This window comes from Hippoglossus hippoglossus, chromosome 23 (genome assembly GCF_009819705.1).
Source record: "Hippoglossus hippoglossus isolate fHipHip1 chromosome 23, fHipHip1.pri, whole genome shotgun sequence".
Taxonomy (NCBI): Eukaryota; Metazoa; Chordata; class Actinopteri; order Pleuronectiformes; family Pleuronectidae; genus Hippoglossus; species Hippoglossus hippoglossus.
In genome coordinates this window covers 507949-525416 of record NC_047173.1, presented here as the reverse complement: position 1 = coordinate 525416, position 17468 = coordinate 507949, and the positions used below count along the sequence as shown (strand labels likewise).

At 40.4% G+C, this 17468-nt stretch overlaps 1 protein-coding gene across 5 annotated transcripts in view; it reads left to right on the top strand.

Annotated features, from left to right (window-relative positions):
* dennd5b (DENN/MADD domain containing 5B) overlaps positions 1–14768 on the top strand; it is a 56453-nt gene extending 41685 nt beyond the window's left edge. For 2 of the 5 annotated variants that reach the window (XM_034578996.1, XM_034578998.1), the window contains 13 exons: positions 73–204; positions 360–512; positions 796–877; positions 2539–2620; positions 3516–3644; positions 4465–4586; positions 6038–6183; positions 8512–8630; positions 9443–9624; positions 10499–10581; positions 11976–12102; positions 12319–12472; positions 13482–13741. In XM_034578996.1, the coding sequence (XP_034434887.1) occupies positions 73–204; positions 360–512; positions 796–877; positions 2539–2620; positions 3516–3644; positions 4465–4586; positions 6038–6183; positions 8512–8630; positions 9443–9624; positions 10499–10581; positions 11976–12102; positions 12319–12472; positions 13482–13665 (1695 nt within the window). In that variant the 3' untranslated portion in view covers positions 13666–13741. Of the gene's footprint in view, positions 1–72; positions 205–359; positions 513–795; positions 878–2538; positions 2621–3515; positions 3645–4464; positions 4671–4777; positions 4909–6037; positions 6184–8511; positions 8631–9442; positions 9625–10498; positions 10582–11975; positions 12103–12318; positions 12473–13481 lie in introns of those variants that run through there. The other 3 variants (XM_034578997.1, XM_034578995.1, XM_034578999.1) reach the window with 3 other exon arrangements.
* Positions 14769–17468: the final 2700 nt, after the last annotated feature.

The following is a 17468-nucleotide window of genomic DNA, read 5'->3' as shown; positions in this document are numbered from 1 at the left end:
TCAGATGAGCTTTCAGATTCGTCCGAGTGTTTATCGAGCTCACTAACTGGCTCTCTGATGTTTGCTGATCAGAAGTACATGCAGGAGGCCCGCAGCCTGGGGAAGAATCTTCGACTGCCCAAACTTTCGGATCTGTCTCCTGCTGTCATTGCCCAGACCAACTGGAAGTTTGTGGAAGGTCTACTCAAGGAGTGTCGTATGAAGGTGAAAAAACCCCAGCAATGTTCCTACACTTATAAATGACTTGAGATTTATCACTATAGTAGCTTATGTATGTAGTTTTCTCTCAATTTAAACGAATTGTATTTATTTCCTTATCCGTCAATCCATTTTCTGAACATGTGCATGCGTGTGTTCAGACCAAGCGAATGCTGGTGGAGAAGATGGGCCGGGAAGCTGTGGAGCTGGGTCATGGGGAGGCCAACATCACTGGCCTGGAGGAGAACACTCTGATCGCCAGCCTCTGTGACCTGCTGGAGAGGATCTGGAGTCACGGGCTGCAGGTCAAACAGGTCAGTGCAAACACACAGAGAGAAGAATGAATGGTACTGTCTCTGTCCACTGTCTTCTACTTAAACCTAACATAAAGCCAAGCTGAAGACACATGCATGCTGTCAGTATAACCCTGCTGCAGTTACTCATATATTTATATAAACATTGGATATTGAGCCTAAGAGGTCATTGCCTAATACATCTTCTTTTATAACACCTTGTTTTTTGACCACTACAATAGTTGTTATTGTGTGTGTTTATTGTGATTCTGTTTTTCTGATGGACACCTCTCTAACCTCCCAGGGGAAATCCGCCCTTTGGTCCCTCCTGCTGCACTACCAGGCCCGAGAGGAGAAGCTGGAGGAGCAGCACACAGAGTCATCATGTAACACACAAACAACTTTTTATATTTGTGTTTGTGAGGACACTTTTTGACATTGCAATCCCTTGCCTCTTACCTGGGTCCTGTTTCAGAAAGCAGGGTTAAGAAACGGACCTCTTGGTTGACTGGTGTAGGTTTTGATTTAAAAAAAAAGTTTTCTCCTTAGTGTTCCACTTACTCAAATTATTTAGATTCAATCTAAATCTATATGTATCTACAGTATATATGCAAGTGTGTGTGTGTGTGTTTGTATATTTTTCATTTTTAGAAACATGCAACCCAATAGTCCTAGAATGTGCTTAGAATTTAATTACTTGCCATTGTGATTAGTTTAGTTCACCCTACTGAAAAAATTGCATTCAGTGGTTACATTCAACAATGTGACATATAGTGAAAAAATATCTGACTTCATAACACTGCCCACATTTAATATTATTTAGAAGCAGCATCTCGAAATTTGTGTTTGACTTAAATTTATATATTATAAAAATTATGATGTGGCCTGCACATAGTTGTAAAAACATAATTCAGATGAGGTGGGCCAGTGTCCTTGGTGAATTTACAATTTCACTGCGTGATCTTCATCTTTGAACAGTTACTGATGATATAATCTGTCTGGTCTTCTGCCATAACAGACCTCCATGCAGCTCTAAATTGTTTACTCCACGGATTTTTCATAATATGTTAGTGAAGAACACCACCCGTTAATGTTCCTTACAGGAGAACAAAGACATCGTGTCAGCTGCCACAGAAAGATAAGATACATAGAGGCCTATTGATGTTTACACGTATTAAACAGTAGCTAACTCAATCATACAGTTGTATGGTACCATAATAAATCTAGCACCTTTTTTCACAAAGCGACATTGGACATTACATTAAGGGAGAGAGTACACCCATGTCCACAGCACAACTGATCTTTGTAAGATAAGAGTTAAGATAAGTTACAATGAAACGAAGTAGCCCAGAACTGTAAAATGTATTCCTGGTGTTCACATAGCTCCCTGTGAAGCAGCTGTACAAGGTGTAAAGACATTTTAAACATCAGATTTAGATGTGAATCATATAAGGATGCAAAGGCAAAAGACACAAATAGAAAAACACCTGGTGGAACATTAGGTGGATTATTAGTAAGTGATGGGTCAATCTGAAATTATTGCAGCATATTTTGTTTCTGACTGAAAAGATCACGCTATATCTGACACCTCCTTCAATCTGAAGGCTCCAGCTAAAGAACAGGAAAATCTCTGGATTATGGAAACCTGCCAGCGAGCAGGTTAACTTCACCGAGTATATTGCCATAGCAACTGACTCCGAGTTGAGAACTGGCTTTCTGAAACAAGCCCCTGACCTCATACACGTCACATCAAATCTAAATGCCTTACCTCAACCCTTACCCTAAACCTAATCTAATTCTAACCTAAACCCCTAAAATCGGTTATGAACCCTCAAACGGCTCTGTGAAGTTGTGAGGACCGGCCCAAATCTTCTCACACCATAATGTCTATGACTCAAGTTGTTCCTCACAATGTTCAAGTGCACACACACACACACACACACACACACACACACACACACACACACACACACACACACACACACTGTGTTCTTGTCTCTTTAACACAGCGTCACACATGCATCATAATATGTATTTCTCCTAACAGTGTCACGTGTTCCTGAGAGGAAGAAGTCTGACTGTTCCATATCAATGCCATCACTCCGTGTGTCTCTGTTACAGGACATGAGGTACATGCTGCTGTCCTCTGAATTCCCAGATTCTCTCTCTCTTGACTGTGAATTCTGTTGTTGTTGTTTGTCCATCTTGCAGTAATTTGCTGTGCCCAGGTCAGGAACAGCATTTCAGTGCAGCTCAGTTTCTTTAAATGTATATATATTTGGTTAATCCCAATACAACTTCCAGCATCACAGACACCGATGCAGAACTGTCGCAATGCACCACATACACAATAATGGTGGTCCTCAAGGCCTTATGGGATTCAAGGTTATACAGGAATGACCAGCAACATGTTTTATTATGCGTCTGTGCCGGCAACAGCCAGGGTCCGGAGGCATAATATTGTTGGGTTGTCCGTTTGACCATACATATGTATGTCCATCCCATTCTTTCAAACACGATATCTCAAGAAAGCCTTGAGGGATATATCAGGAATGCTCAAAAGGTATTTCATTACATCTGACACAAAAATTATCCTGAACTCAAGGATGACCTGATTAGAATTTGGTGGTCAAAGGTCAAGGTCACTGTAAACACACAAAAGCCATTTTTGACCTCTTGTACGCAACAATACAAGAATTTCTATTAATCCTGCACAAACATTCATTTAGACACAAGGATGAACTGATTAGAATTTAGTGGTCAAAGGTCAAATGTTTCCTTTTTTTGGCCTCTTGAATGTGATATCTTAAGATTGGCTTGAGGGAATTTCTTCAGATTTGGCACAAATTGTCACTTGGACTCAAAGATGAACTGACTACATTGACAATAAGTTGACTGTACAGTTAGTATATAGTATAGATTAGACACAACATCAGGAAAAGCAGGAAATCACGAATCAAAATAAAAATTGTATTCAAGTGTCTCTATTCTCGTGAGCTTTCATCCCTCTATCTGTCTCCTCAGTCATATCCAGAGGATGTCAGAGATTAAGACAGATGTAGGCCGAGCCAGAGCCTGGGTACGTCTGTCCCTGGAAAAGAAGCTGCTCTCTCAGCACCTCAAACAGCTGCTGTCCCGACAAGCCTTAACCAGGTGAGCATGCCACATGATCCACCCAGCTCACACACACTCACTTTGTTTTGTTGCTGCACTAATAATATTCTTGCATGTTTGAAAAGATTAGTCAGTCGAAACCAATCACAGCAATGCAGAAATGAAGACAATTTCAGTATTATATCAAAAGTGTGACATCCCTAAATTTGAAATGATAGTGAACTCAGCAACTTCTTCACAAGTTAGAAATAAATCTCTAATTCTTGTGGATTAAGGTCATGTTTAGGGTTAATCAGGGTTGGGTAAACTGTTGGGATTAATCAAAGGTGGGGAATCGAACCAAGTATTAATTTGAGAAACCAGCTAGTTTGTCAGCTCATCCATTCAGTCGTTTCTCCTCTGAAGGTTGATCATGCTGTTTGCTTATAGTTGAGCTTTAAGCATAACTCCCTTTGAGTGTGGTGTCTTTTTATCTGTTGACATAGGGGATAATGAGCGGCACACAGCTCTTCTATTGAATATGATTTTACCCACTTATAAAATATAATATAAAATAAAATCCAATATTTCCACTGGGAAGTGAGACTAAAAATGTACCTTGGCTCCTTCCTTCGATACTGTGGCCATACAAATATGTCTATGGGCACTGAGTAGAATAAAAAGATTCTCCATTCAATGTGAAACTGCAGCCGGTAAGAGATGGCGGTCCTTCATATGTTGCCCATGTTGCATTTGCGTTCACAAAGCTGAAAGAATGTGGCTGCATACAAGACGCACTGAGAAACCATTTGAGTGCATTATGATAATTCTGTTTTCCGTTATTTGAGCATGACTTGACTTCTGTGTGCTTTGCCCACAGGAAGCTGTACAAGCGTTATGCCTTCCTGCGCTGTGAGGAGGAGAAGGAGCAATTCCTCTTTTACCTGCTGTCTTTGAATGCCGTTGACTACTTCTGCTTCACCAGCGTCTTCACCACCATCAGTGAGTTCTCCCTCAGCTACTCGCCACCTCTGACATTGGCTCAGATTCACTCCAGTATTTATGTTGAATACTGAAATCTATTGAGCAATCTCAATTTTAAACATAGATTATGAAACATACAATGATCTCATATAATGTTACCTTTTTCAATGTTGTGGCTCATCAGTGTTTGACTTAGTAAAACCACGAAGCCATGAAAAATGCGTGAAAGTACAAAAAATGGTTTAAATCACATCACTGATGGTTCAAGATAAAACTCTTTAAAAAAACAACAGAGGTTCTTTATGTTGTTTAAAAAATGTTAGTATCATATTGAAACTCTGTTTCAAACTATGTTTATCTTTTATTTATATATAGTGCATGTATAGAGGCATTTTTGTGTGTGTTAATTCCGTTTTTTCCTGAGACCCGAGCTCTTTCACCAGAGAGTAGTTCCTGAACATCAGGGGAACAACTCCAGTGGACTTATTTCCATCATTTTTGTGTTCATCAGTGGAATTACTGGACATCTGGTCAAAGGTGCGCTCCCCTTTGCTCACTCAGTGAAACCAAGGTGCTGAGGTGCTCGTGCGTCGTTCATCATTTCTCTCCAACATTCATTCAATGGGTACATACAAACTGGACGAACTTCGGTTAATGGTGGCTAGAAACAGAGACTTTTCTTCATCTTCTGCCTTGTGTTTTACGGAGAAGTGGCTGTGTGGGTCAACACCATACTCTGCGCTGCAGCTGGCAGGCTTCCAGCTGTTCAGAGCAGACATCACCCTGTTTGCCTCCCCAGTGGGGAATGTTGGGTTATACCGCTTCCTGGGCACCTTCATCACCCAGGACCTGAAATGGGAGCTGAACATCAAAAAAGCGCAGCAGAGAATGTACTTCCTGCAGCAGCGGAAAAGTTCAACCTCCCAAAGATGGTTAACTTCTGCACTGCCATCATCGAGTCCATCCTCACCTCCTCCATCACTGTATGGTGCGCTGCCAAGGACAGGGTCAGACTGCAGCACATCATTCGCTTGGCCAAGAAGGTGATTGGCTGCAACCTGCCTTCTCTCCTCCTCGCCAACTCCAGGTCTTTTACAAACAAGATGGATGAGATCGGAATGAGAATAAGGATACATTTCCTCATTGCTATGCATCCTGGAATCAGCTGTGTAATGGTGTGGTTTGATATACCAGCCAACTTTAAACCTGTATACATTGAGTGACATGTTATTGTCTCAGATGGGGTGTTCCATTTACAGACAATAGGAGGAGTGGGAGGGTATGGATCTCTCGTACCTGTATAAGATTGTCTTTAAAAAAATGTTCATGTGAATAAGTTGAGTATGTTGATCTTTGATGTTTTCCCATGTGTTTGTTCTAAGTTTGCATCTAAAATCAGTAAAAGCACAATGTATTTTTCAGCTCAGTTTTGTGGACTAACTTTGGCACTGACATGTTTGTCCCTTCAGTGATCCCATATCGAGTCGTCATTATCCCCATCAAGAAGCTGAGCAACACCATGACCACCTCCAACCCCTGGGTGTGTGTGTCAGGAGAGCTGGGGGACTCAGGTATCATGCAGATCCCCAAGAGCTTCCTGGATATGACATTTGATGTGAGTACTGTGACCTTTGGCCTCTCATGCTGAGCACAGACTTGGTTTTGATGTGCAGGCATTGAGTTGTGTGTCAGCCTCTTAGGCCTCATCCTCAGCTCCACTGGTTTTGTTCACTTCCTTTCTCATGCATGCTATCACCTTACCAGTAGTTTGACTTTCGCCTTTCAAAACAAAATGAAAATGAAAAGCCTAAATAGTAGTAATAAAATTCAGGTCCCTCAAATTCAGATCCCAAACATGGGCCAAAAGTATCATCCAAAACAATCCATTAACAATACACTACAGAGACAGTGATTATTTATATTCTTTAATAAAAGGGTTGTACTGCCTCTAAATTCCTCAACACACCACACACGCATGCATCGTGGAAATAATAACATTGTAGCTCTTAAAGACAAACAAATCAGTTCAGCTTCCTCTCACTGTGCAGTTCGAGTTTTCTCTAACACTGCATGTCTGTGTGGGGAACTTTCTTTTGTTGCTTGCATGAGAGAGTTCTTGTCTCGTTTCTGTGATCTCCACACTGTCATGTTTATTGTCCATCTCCATCAGTCTGCCGTAAGGCTTCACACACGCACATCTTTGCCTTGTTCTAATTAGAGGACTTTCCCACCTCCCTCCATCCCATTATTTATCAATCAATCACTCAAATTTTATTTGTATAGCCCATATTCACAAATCACAATTTGTCTCATAGGGCTTTACAAGGTTTTATCCCTCTGTCCACCTACTTCTTTTTGTTCACTTGCCCTTTTCCCTGTTTGTGCTGTTGCCATGCAGTCAACCTGCTTTTAGCTTGGACTAGGTCATCAGTGGTTTGTTATGTGCCGAGTATTTTTAGAATTGAACACCACCTTTTCTTCGAATGCAGTTCCACCCTCGACTCTAAATACTATGGAAGCCCATTTCCGCCACTGTGATATGACTTAGTATCTCATTATTATGACTTAGTATCTCATTATTATGACTAAGTATCTCATTATTATGAGATAGTATCTCATAATTATGACTAAGTATCTCATTATTATGAGATAGTATCTCATAATTATGACTTAGTATCTCATAATTATGACTTAGTATCTCATAATTATGAGATAGTATCTCATTAAAGGTCCGGTCTTCCTGTATGTGTCGGCGTCTGTTTCCGCCTCACTTCCCCTCTGACCTGCGCTCACTTTACCTTTTAACAATAAACACCAGCACTGATCACAAGTTATTAGGACACGTACAGGACTGACGTTTACTTTGTGTTTGTTTGAGTTCATGAGACACATGTTTAAACACTGTGTGCACGCATTCCCCTGCTTCACCCAACACGAGACTTAACGTGACGCCAACAGTCAGGACATCAGGGTTAAATTGATGGAACCATCCGGAGTCATGATCCGTCATCGATTAATAACTAAATACATGTGATTATCAGTGAGATAGTATCTCATAATAATGAGATACTAAGTCATAATTATGAGATACAGGATTTTTATTTTCTTCATAACAGTGGCGGAAATGGGCTTCGATAAAATACTACTCTACTACTAAGTGGAAAAAATATTAAATAAATAATAATAATGAAATATTCAATGTAGCTAAATGTTATGAGTTATTAATTGCAACTGAAATGTCAGGGCAGTGTATGAGGTAGCCTCCTTGAAAATGATTAATTAAACGGGGCAATTCAGTTCAATGTTATTTGTTATTGTTATTTGGGAACTGTTGGGTTTCTCTATACATTTTATGTTCTTGACCTTATAATAATATGATTTGGTGCTTAAAATTTAACTGAATTGATTACCTTTTATTTTAGTTCATTCATTTTTTGCAATGGATTTTTGTGAAGCACTTTGTAACCTTGTTTAGATAAGTGCTATACAAATTATGTTATTATTTTATAGCACCAAATCCCAACATCCATTATCTCAGGGCACTTTACAGTAAGGTCGAGATGTTACAAAATCGGGGGGCAGACAAACAGAGAGGGGTAGAGAGAAATTCTCAGTGCATGAGGGAAATTCCCGCAGCATAACTAAGTGATGGTTCAGGGTTCACCTGAGCCTACCCTAACTAAATGCTTTGTCAAAAAGGAATGTTTGAAGTCCAACCTTAAATATAGAGATGGTGTCTGCCCCATATATATCCAAATGTCCTGATATTTTCTGGGTGACACTCTGAGTTGGTGAGCTATCATTGTGACGTGAAATTAGTCTGTGGAATCAGATAGTTTATTATTCAAATTAATGTGAATTTATATGGAAAACAGTGAAAATGTGATATTTCTCTCCCTCTCTCTCTCTGTCTCTGTCTCTGTGTGTGTGTGTGTGTGTTTAGTGTCAGAACCTGGGAAAGCTGACGACAGCTCAGTTGGGTCATGATAACGCTGGCCTCATAGCTAAATGGCTGGTGGACTGTGTCATGGTGCGCAATGAGATCACAGGACACACATACAGGTAAGTGCGGGCTGCTCTTTTATACCTATCATTTTAATTTAATGTAGCTCTCATTTCTCTTATAGAAATAATAATAATAATAAGTTTAGAAAAAAATGTAAACATTTCTGGAAAGAATGGACAATGTGTTTCAGGGTTGTGTTTCATTTTATGTCTGAATCAGTTGTAGCTCATGGTGTTTGTGAATCTGATTGTTTCTTTCTAATGCATTCTCAGTCAATGTTTTCTAAAATCCTTGTATTCCAAAATCCTACGGTAATGACATTTCGGCTGGATTCTGTGAGTTTAGCATGAAGTTAATAAACAAAAATACAAATTCTTTAGTCTTTCTCTGTGAAGTAAAAAAGGCAAGAGGACAAATGGCAGAAAAGTACAGATTAAATAATGTTATACAATGTTATGTTGACATTATTTCCATGCTGCATAATTGTGTTCCCATCGTGTGTGTGTGTGTGTGTGTGTGTGTGTGTGTGTGTGTGTGTGTGTGTGTGTGTGTGTGTGTGTGTGTGTGTGTGTGTGTGTGTGTGTGTGTGTGTGTGTGTGTGTGTGTGTGTGTGTGTGTGTGTGTGTGTGTGTGTGTGTGTGTGCGCATGTGCAGATTCAGGGTGACGAACATCCAGTGGAACAGTGTGGCTCACTGATTCGTTTTAATAGTTTTGGAAACAATGGAGCTCTATGAGGCAGAGAAATTTCATATATAAGGCTTTAGAAAGAAACAATTTCGTTTGAGGGAGACATTCAGTGTTGAATTGGTTTTGCCATGAGACTTGCTGACAATAATAAAAACATTGAATGTTCTGTGTCCCCTCCAGGTTCCCATGTGGACGATGGCTTGGTAAGGGTGTGGATGATGGCAGCCTGGAGAGGGTTCTGATTGGTGAGCTGGTGGTGCCAAGTAGAGACGAGGATGGGGGGAGAGGCTGCCGTACGCCTCCACTGCAGCATTCTTCATCCCAAACCACTGGCATGACATCACTGTCTGGACGAGAATACAGTCAGTATCTGTCAGGGCTTGGAACTGGTCGGCTCAGGGGGTTTTGGAAGTTTTTCCTTACTCTTGTTGACGGTTAAGGACAGAGGATGTCACACCTTGTTAAGCCCACTGAGACAAATTGTAATTTGTGAATATGGGCTATACAAATCAAATTGGATTGATTCATTTTATTGATTCAGGTGAAACCCATGCAGTGGTGTAGCCAGGAATATTTAGGCTCTTAGTTAATGTCCACCTAAAACCAATCTACACACAAAAAAGATGTAAAAATAGTTTTGGGCTTGAATTGTGACCTGATGCACTAGATGGTTTGATAAATAGGTCAGGCTTCATCGAGAACTGTTTGCAAAGGGAAAGGAAAAGGCGAGTCAGGAGAAGAGTTCAGTACATCTGTGGATAAAAGCCTTCATTGTCGTTCTTTGCAATTTGTTCAGTGAAGAAATACTCTCCCCTTCTGACATAACGGATACTATCACAGCATACATACTTAATGAGCCACCTTTGTTGTTAATTAATGAAATCAGCATTCAATTGTGCATTGATAAACTCTAATTAAAATCTTATTAATAATTACATTTACAATTACACAACTATAGTTTATATTTAGGAATTAAAGCAGGAATGAAATTATATTGAATCATAATTTATCATTATTGAATCTGTTGTCTATTTCTTTATTCATTTATTTTGTCTGTCTAAAAGTAAATTACCCCCAGGTGTAAATGTCTGTCTGTCTTCCTCTGTCGTCCTGTCTGTCTGCTTGTCTGTCCGTCCCCACCTCTGGCCTAATATCAGCTCAGCAGCTTTTTTGGTAACTGAAATTTCAGATGTTCTCAGAACTTCGAAATTGATGCAGCTGTTTTCCTGATTCCAGAACCAACTTCTGACCAAATCCAAGAGGGCATTGGTGACGCAGTGAACAACATTGTCAAACACTTTCAAAAGCCAGAGAAAGAGGTTAGTGACTGATCTCATTAGTGAATAATTGATACACTGGGATGTTAAGGAACTGTCTCTGAACTCATTAACAGGGTTGGAGAGTGGTTCATGAAATCGTCAAAGAGGCCATGAACCAGACAACACTAGTTTCACGTGCCAAATTACCAAAACATATTCACAACACACCATAAATCAGCCATAGAAAACAGCAAGGAAAAGCAGCAACAGCAGATATCTGAACAGCCTCTGGGTTAACAGCGAGCAGATACATTTAGCTGTGACAACGGATTTCTGGAGCGACCCTCTTGTCTCTTTCCAGTGGGATTCTTCCTGCGGAGCTTCCAGCCGGATCTCTGGTAGTGTGAGTGGCTGTAGAACTCAGGATGCCCAAATCTCCTGGTGTTGATTTTTCCTTTGACTAAAAAGTCTCTGTTAGAGTGCCCGAGCGGCTGAGGCGTCCAGAGAGGAAAAACACACGATACAGGTTCAGTTCAGGCTTGAAGCTATTTTATTCACCCTGGTGCACATGTGATACAGCATAGCTCAGACTGGCTGCCTTATATACAGGTCGATGTCAATTAATTCAGCAGGCACATACCATCTCCAAGAACCCCACACATAATCCCAAGTATAAATATACAATAAATATTTACATAAAACCATTAACAAAATATATACATATACAATTAATAAATATTTATCCACCAAACCATCGCGAATAAGTAATTTTTTTTAATTGAGTTGAACGAACGAACAAAGATGACATCTTTCTGTTCTTCGTTGCAGTTCTTTAAGAAAAAGTAATTGCTCTTCAACATCCATCAGCTCCAACTCCAACACGATCCGCTTAGTAACACTCACCATTGTTCTGAAGTAAACAGACGCCACAGAATTTGTAAATAAGCGGACCAGAAACCGGACGACACAACACTAGCATCGAAACTCTACTGCCACTAGTGTTTCGGCGGTGTAATTCTAGCAAGTACAAGTATGACTGCTCGGCCCCGTGCCTAGGCTACGTGCGTACCTACGACGTAGCTTCGACGCAGAAGCATGAATCGGCCTTTATGCTACTTATGTTTGCTCATTTACCTGCTAGTGCTGACTATTAACACTTAGGAAGAAAAGAACATGTTTTCTAAGGTTTTGGTCTAAAAGTAATTCCTAAACATCTTATTGGTTTATTTAGCTCAACTTAAAGACACTATTTGATTGAAGCATTTTGACCCATACTTTGACTGAAAGGGTATCTCTGCTTTTACTGCTGTCATTTTATACTATTTATTTATGTCTGTATTTTGGACATTACTGTCTCTATTTGTCTATATTTTCTGTCATTTGCCATATCTGCCACTCAGCTCAGCTGTGTGCTTTATGAGTTGACCTTTCATCTCCTGGTTGTCTTCTTGCAGAGGGGCAGCCTGACAGTGCTGTTATGTGGGGAGAACAGCTTGGTGGCTACTCTGGAACAGTTCTTTCATCACAGCTTCAAGTCTGCCCGGCTCTTCCAGAGGACTGTGTTCGTGTGGGACTTTGTTGGTGAGCATGGAGCTGCAGCACCCTCTGTTGCTGTAAAAATAAACTATTTAACTTGGTCCATTGTTGTGTGTAACACCCCGATTGGCTGGTAAACCTCTCTATTGCTTTCTGTGCAGGATATTAAATCCAACACATGGAGGACATTAATCTGTCAGATAGACTTATGTCTACTCTAACTCATCTTTGACTCTGTTGTGTCATCTACTCCATATGCAGAAAAGGCTGTTGCCTTCCTGCAGCCAGCTGACCAGATGGTTGACATGGGGTTGAACTGTCAGTCACTCTGTCACTACATCAATGCGATCAACTCTACACCCAGGAACATTGGGAAGGATGGCAAGTTCCAGTTGCTGGTGTGCCTCGGAGCCAGGTGAGTGTCAGGACAACACGCATCCTGAGTCTGTTTGAGTTGGAACTGTCCATATTCACAAAGTGCTGCAAAGAGCAGCTTTTACTGGGGCAGAGCTTCACATTATAGCTGACATTGACATAGCTGATACAGGTTCTGTTGCACGGGTGGGTAATGTCCGGCGACAAGACATTTCCTAGGACTCCTAGCAACTAGATTCTCTCAATTAGAAAAAATAACTAATTTGGAAAATAGTTTATGGACATGACTGTAAGAAGAGCATCCGTACTTCTTATTTTTTTCATAAACGATGAGGTTGCTTTGGCAAGTTTAGAAGGAGGATCTCATTTTGGACAACGTTTGACTAACAAGGCCCAATGCACAGTTAAAGTCACCCCTACCCAGACCTAGATGGTAGAGGTTTAGATCAGGTGAAAGTGCAATTGCCTTTTCAATAAAGTGGCAGCTTTAGAGGTAGCGCCAGAAGGTCAGGGGTTCAATCTCCTGTACTCCACATGCAAGTGTCCTTGGGCAAGACACTGATCACCAAATTGCCCCTGAGGGTTGTGCCATCAGTGTGTGAATGATGTGTGATAGAAAAGCACTGCACATAGAAACACTGTTTGAATTGGTGATTGTTACTTGTAGTTTGGTAGTTAAGATGAGAAAGCTCTTTCTAAATGCTGTCCATTTAACATACTGTAAATGGATCATCCCAGTTGGGTGCATAGACTTTGACAACAACCGCAACATTTTATAAGGAACCTGAAACTAATATAAACAGCACTGCTGGTCAGCCATGACATTAGTTGAGCTAAGCTGTATTTTTTGGTATTTTAAATTGTTTGTATTGCTTTGCTGATAATATTAGAGGAAAGGTTTTGGACAAATCATGACACCTTTGAGCATAAATTAACCTCGATGTTTAGATGGGTCTCCAGAAAGACAAATCTCACATGCCTTGCATAGTTATTGGCTGACAGGAATTACATTCTGTGGCCATAGTTTATCTGCTTTGTTTATTCTACAGAGACCGTCTGCTGCCCCAGTGGCTGCCCCTGCTGGTGGATTGTCCTGTGATCCTGCAGATGTATGAGGACACAGCCCTCCTTAGAGACCACACTACTGTCAGTGCCCTCATCGGAACCCTGCAGACTCTTCACAACTTCCCTATCAAACTGGAATCCTCACTGATCAAAGGCATTGACCTTTAACCCCAGAAGAGGACCATTGGGTAGCCACACATTTTTCTCCAATGCCTTCCTCACTACTACCACCAATTACAACTGCGCTGCTCTAATTTAGCCAACGGGCTCTGCAATTAGGCACATTACCAGGGAAGGAGGAAATGAGGAACAGGGAACATTCAACTTTCAGTGGCGTTTAGTTACCAAAGAAAAATGTTTCCATATTTCATGTGAGAATTCAGATCTTTGGATTAACTATAAACTTGGATGTGGTATGATAAATCCAACAATGGCCCCCGCTACACATATCAAATACTGCACATTACAGTGTTTAGTGTTGTAAACATACCATCACACACTGACTTTCTACCTTGCAGGTAGCTTTTGGTTTCGGGTCAGTTCAGCATGAAATGCAAAACCACCATCTCTCACACTCGTGACTGTCTTTGGCTCTCAGCTTCAAGCCCACTGTTTCCTTCCACTTTACAAATATATAGTTTAATTCAAGAATAGATATATATTTTTTGTAGAAAACAGCTGGTCATTTTATCAAACAAACAAGAAGAAATGGCATTGTTTTAATGAAGTGAAGCACACCAATTCATTTTCACTTACTTTGTGTTCTAAGTACTGTGCTGTCTGCCGGAAGAGACAAAATGTGTCTACTAACAACATGTGTGGGACCAAACCGTGTAGCCTCACATGGGACAATATACTGTTACTAAAGCTGCAATTACTCATTGCACCGGCTTGTTCTGAGCTTAGTCGAGCTCATAAACAACAGATTGTCATATTAATAATGGTAAATGGTCTGTATTAATATAGTGGTTTTCTAGATGAGCACTCAAAGTGCTTTACAGTACACTTTATTGCCCATTAACAAACACATTCATACAGTGCATCTCTTTACTATGAGGGGCAATTAGGGGCTCATTATCTTGTCCAAGGATACTTCGGCAAGCAGATGGGGAACATTGGAATCGAACGGCAGACCTCGGAGGACAACCACACTAACCCCTCAGCCACAGCGGCCCTCATAATAACACAATAATAACAAACATAATAACATTGAGCTAGTCAAAACATACAAAAAAAGCACCTTAATGTTTTTTGTAGGGTCACTTTTTCTTCAGAGAAAATCGTTTCCCTGTTACTGGATGTTAGTCCCACGCACAAGACTTATGTTGGTCTTGTCATCTCACTCTGAAAGAAAGGAAACGTTCCCCAAAACCCATTAGTTTGTTAAAGGTGCATAAGCCAACAGCTGGTGTCAGTGTCTTCTCCACTTGGGATATTCAGACTTACATTGGTCAGGAATGTGAAAGTTTTTGAAAAGAAATAATAGCTGTTCTGTTTTAAGGGAGATTTTTAAGGATCAAGGATTCCTAAAACTGCAGGACACTTCCCTTAAACAGGAGGAAATAAGGAATTTGCCGGGGGCTATTTTCAGCAGCAGATGTTGATATTGGTGATTTTGGCTGTGATATGGTATTTTTTGACAGAAATGAGTAGGCAATATTTTATATATAACATAGTATTTTCGTTGTATAAGAAACCAATGCAAACTGTTAATTGATTGTGCCACATGCAAAAGGAACGATCAAAATATTTATTTTTATTCCTTAAATTAAACAATTCAACCCCTACTCTTCCAAACACACAAACTGCATATAGAATGAAAAACGTTTTGTTTCTCTTTAGACAATTCTTTGCCCTTTCATAAAGTTTTGATGAATTAGGGAATTTGCCACTGTATAAATGAAGGTGTTAATATTGTCATTATTACATGTTAACATTTTGTTGGAGGTATATTTATTGTGACTCTGACTTCTAGATCGAAGATGAGGACATAAAGTGGGGTCTACAACCCCAATTCATTGTAGTATTGTTGCCTATTCCAGTATTGAGACTGAGGGACATGGTCTGTCATGTTTTGCTTCATGTCTTTATTTCATGTATTTATTATTTTTAATTTTAATCCGTTGTGATCGTTTTAAGTTTGATAAAGCTTTTAGAGGGAGAAACTTTCATTTCTATCAAGCAGTAATGGTCTGCAAATGGTATGTATTTTTATATATGCATTTTTCTAGTGTTGATGACCACTTAAAGAGCTTTACTACAGGACAATTTATTGCCATTCGCCCGTTCACACACACATTCATGCACGGCAGGACTTTTTCTATGGGGGACAATTCAGGGTTCCGTATCTTCCCCCAACCCTGAAGGCTCAGCTGCAGGACCATTCACAGCTCCAAAGCACTGTAACCGATCCTCAATCTCATACTGGATTTGTTTGCGTGCACATTGTTTTGCTGAGGACATGCACTAGGGACTATTGAGATATTCCCCAGACTACCACACAATGTGCTTACTGGGCCTATTTGTGACATAAACATATATATTGTGATGAGTAGTATTAACCCCGAGTGGATAGGCTGTAAGGAAATGCTACTGACTGCCATGATGGTGGTGGTTGTGCAACCTCCTCGTAGCAAAAACATTACCAGACAAAGAGTTCCATGTGTGCTTTTGACTACTGTTGTGGCATTTATTTTGCCAGTTTAAATAAAAGCATGGTATCGTGCGTGTGTGTATATAAACTACAGTCCATGTATGTACATTGTTTTATTTAATGGGAAATATTAAATGAGAACAATGAGTATAAATAATCTTTTTGACAGTGAGGCATCCTACGTACTGACTGCTTTAATATGTACCATCTATTTTTTCTAATGTACAGTTTTCATTTAGAGAAAATATCAGAATTTATATATTTTAATCAGAACACCAATATTCCACATCCCTGTGTTTCCTGGTGTTGGGGATTATAATATATTTAAGTAAAACATAAATCATTAATGGTAAAAAATTGTGTTTTGAGCTGAAAAAGCATGTGAAATATATTTCATAAGTGAAATCTTTATAATGACCTTAAATAATATCTTTGAACTACAATATACATGTAATTTTATTTACATTTCATGTTACAGATGATCTCCAGCATCGATGGCCAAAAACATTCAAAATACACACTGCACAATACAAACAAGAGTTCCACACTTTTTCTCAGGATTTCTTTTTCCTCTGCACCTATCTCCTGTGCATTAAACCACACTGCCCCGGCCTTGCTTCAGTGACAGTCTTTGCAAATCTTGCTGCCTCTTCCTGACACCGGATTTCCAGGACTACCAATGTCCGCTGCTCTGCAGGAGTTGCCTTGTTCCACAGGAGTCCACTCTGACCTAGGCCCAAACCTCCTCTTGCCTGCTGAACATGGCCCAAAATGTCAGCATGCTGGAGTGTTGCTTCTTTCGGTGTCCATGTCCTTCCTGTTGTCAGTGATGGTCCAACAGCCCGTATGGATGTGTCTCAGGACTCTTAGAGGGTCATCTCCAGCCTTGTCTTGGTGCATTTAAACTCCTACAGGACTTGAGATGGGCAGCTCGAGGACGCCGTGTCCATACAGCCCGATGTTGCTCAGACATATAAGGACTCCTAACCACTTTCTCGCGTAGGAGTTGATCATTCGCTTCTTGTTCTCAACTCTTGTGATGGGAACGTCGACTACTGTAAGTGGCCACATCAGTCGGGGTAACAGGCAAAACTGCAGGCACCAGGGGCCTCGTTATAACCGTTGCGTAGTGCGTACACACAAAACGGGGCCTGAGAGATGCGTATGACACTTCTCATGCAGACGTTTGGATCTATAAAAACAAACTTGACGGTAGATTGTGCGCACTTGTACTTACTCGGACCCATTTGTGCAAACATTTTGGAGACGGAAAAATGACGATGCCGACGCGAGATGTTAAACTGTTCTGATTATTATT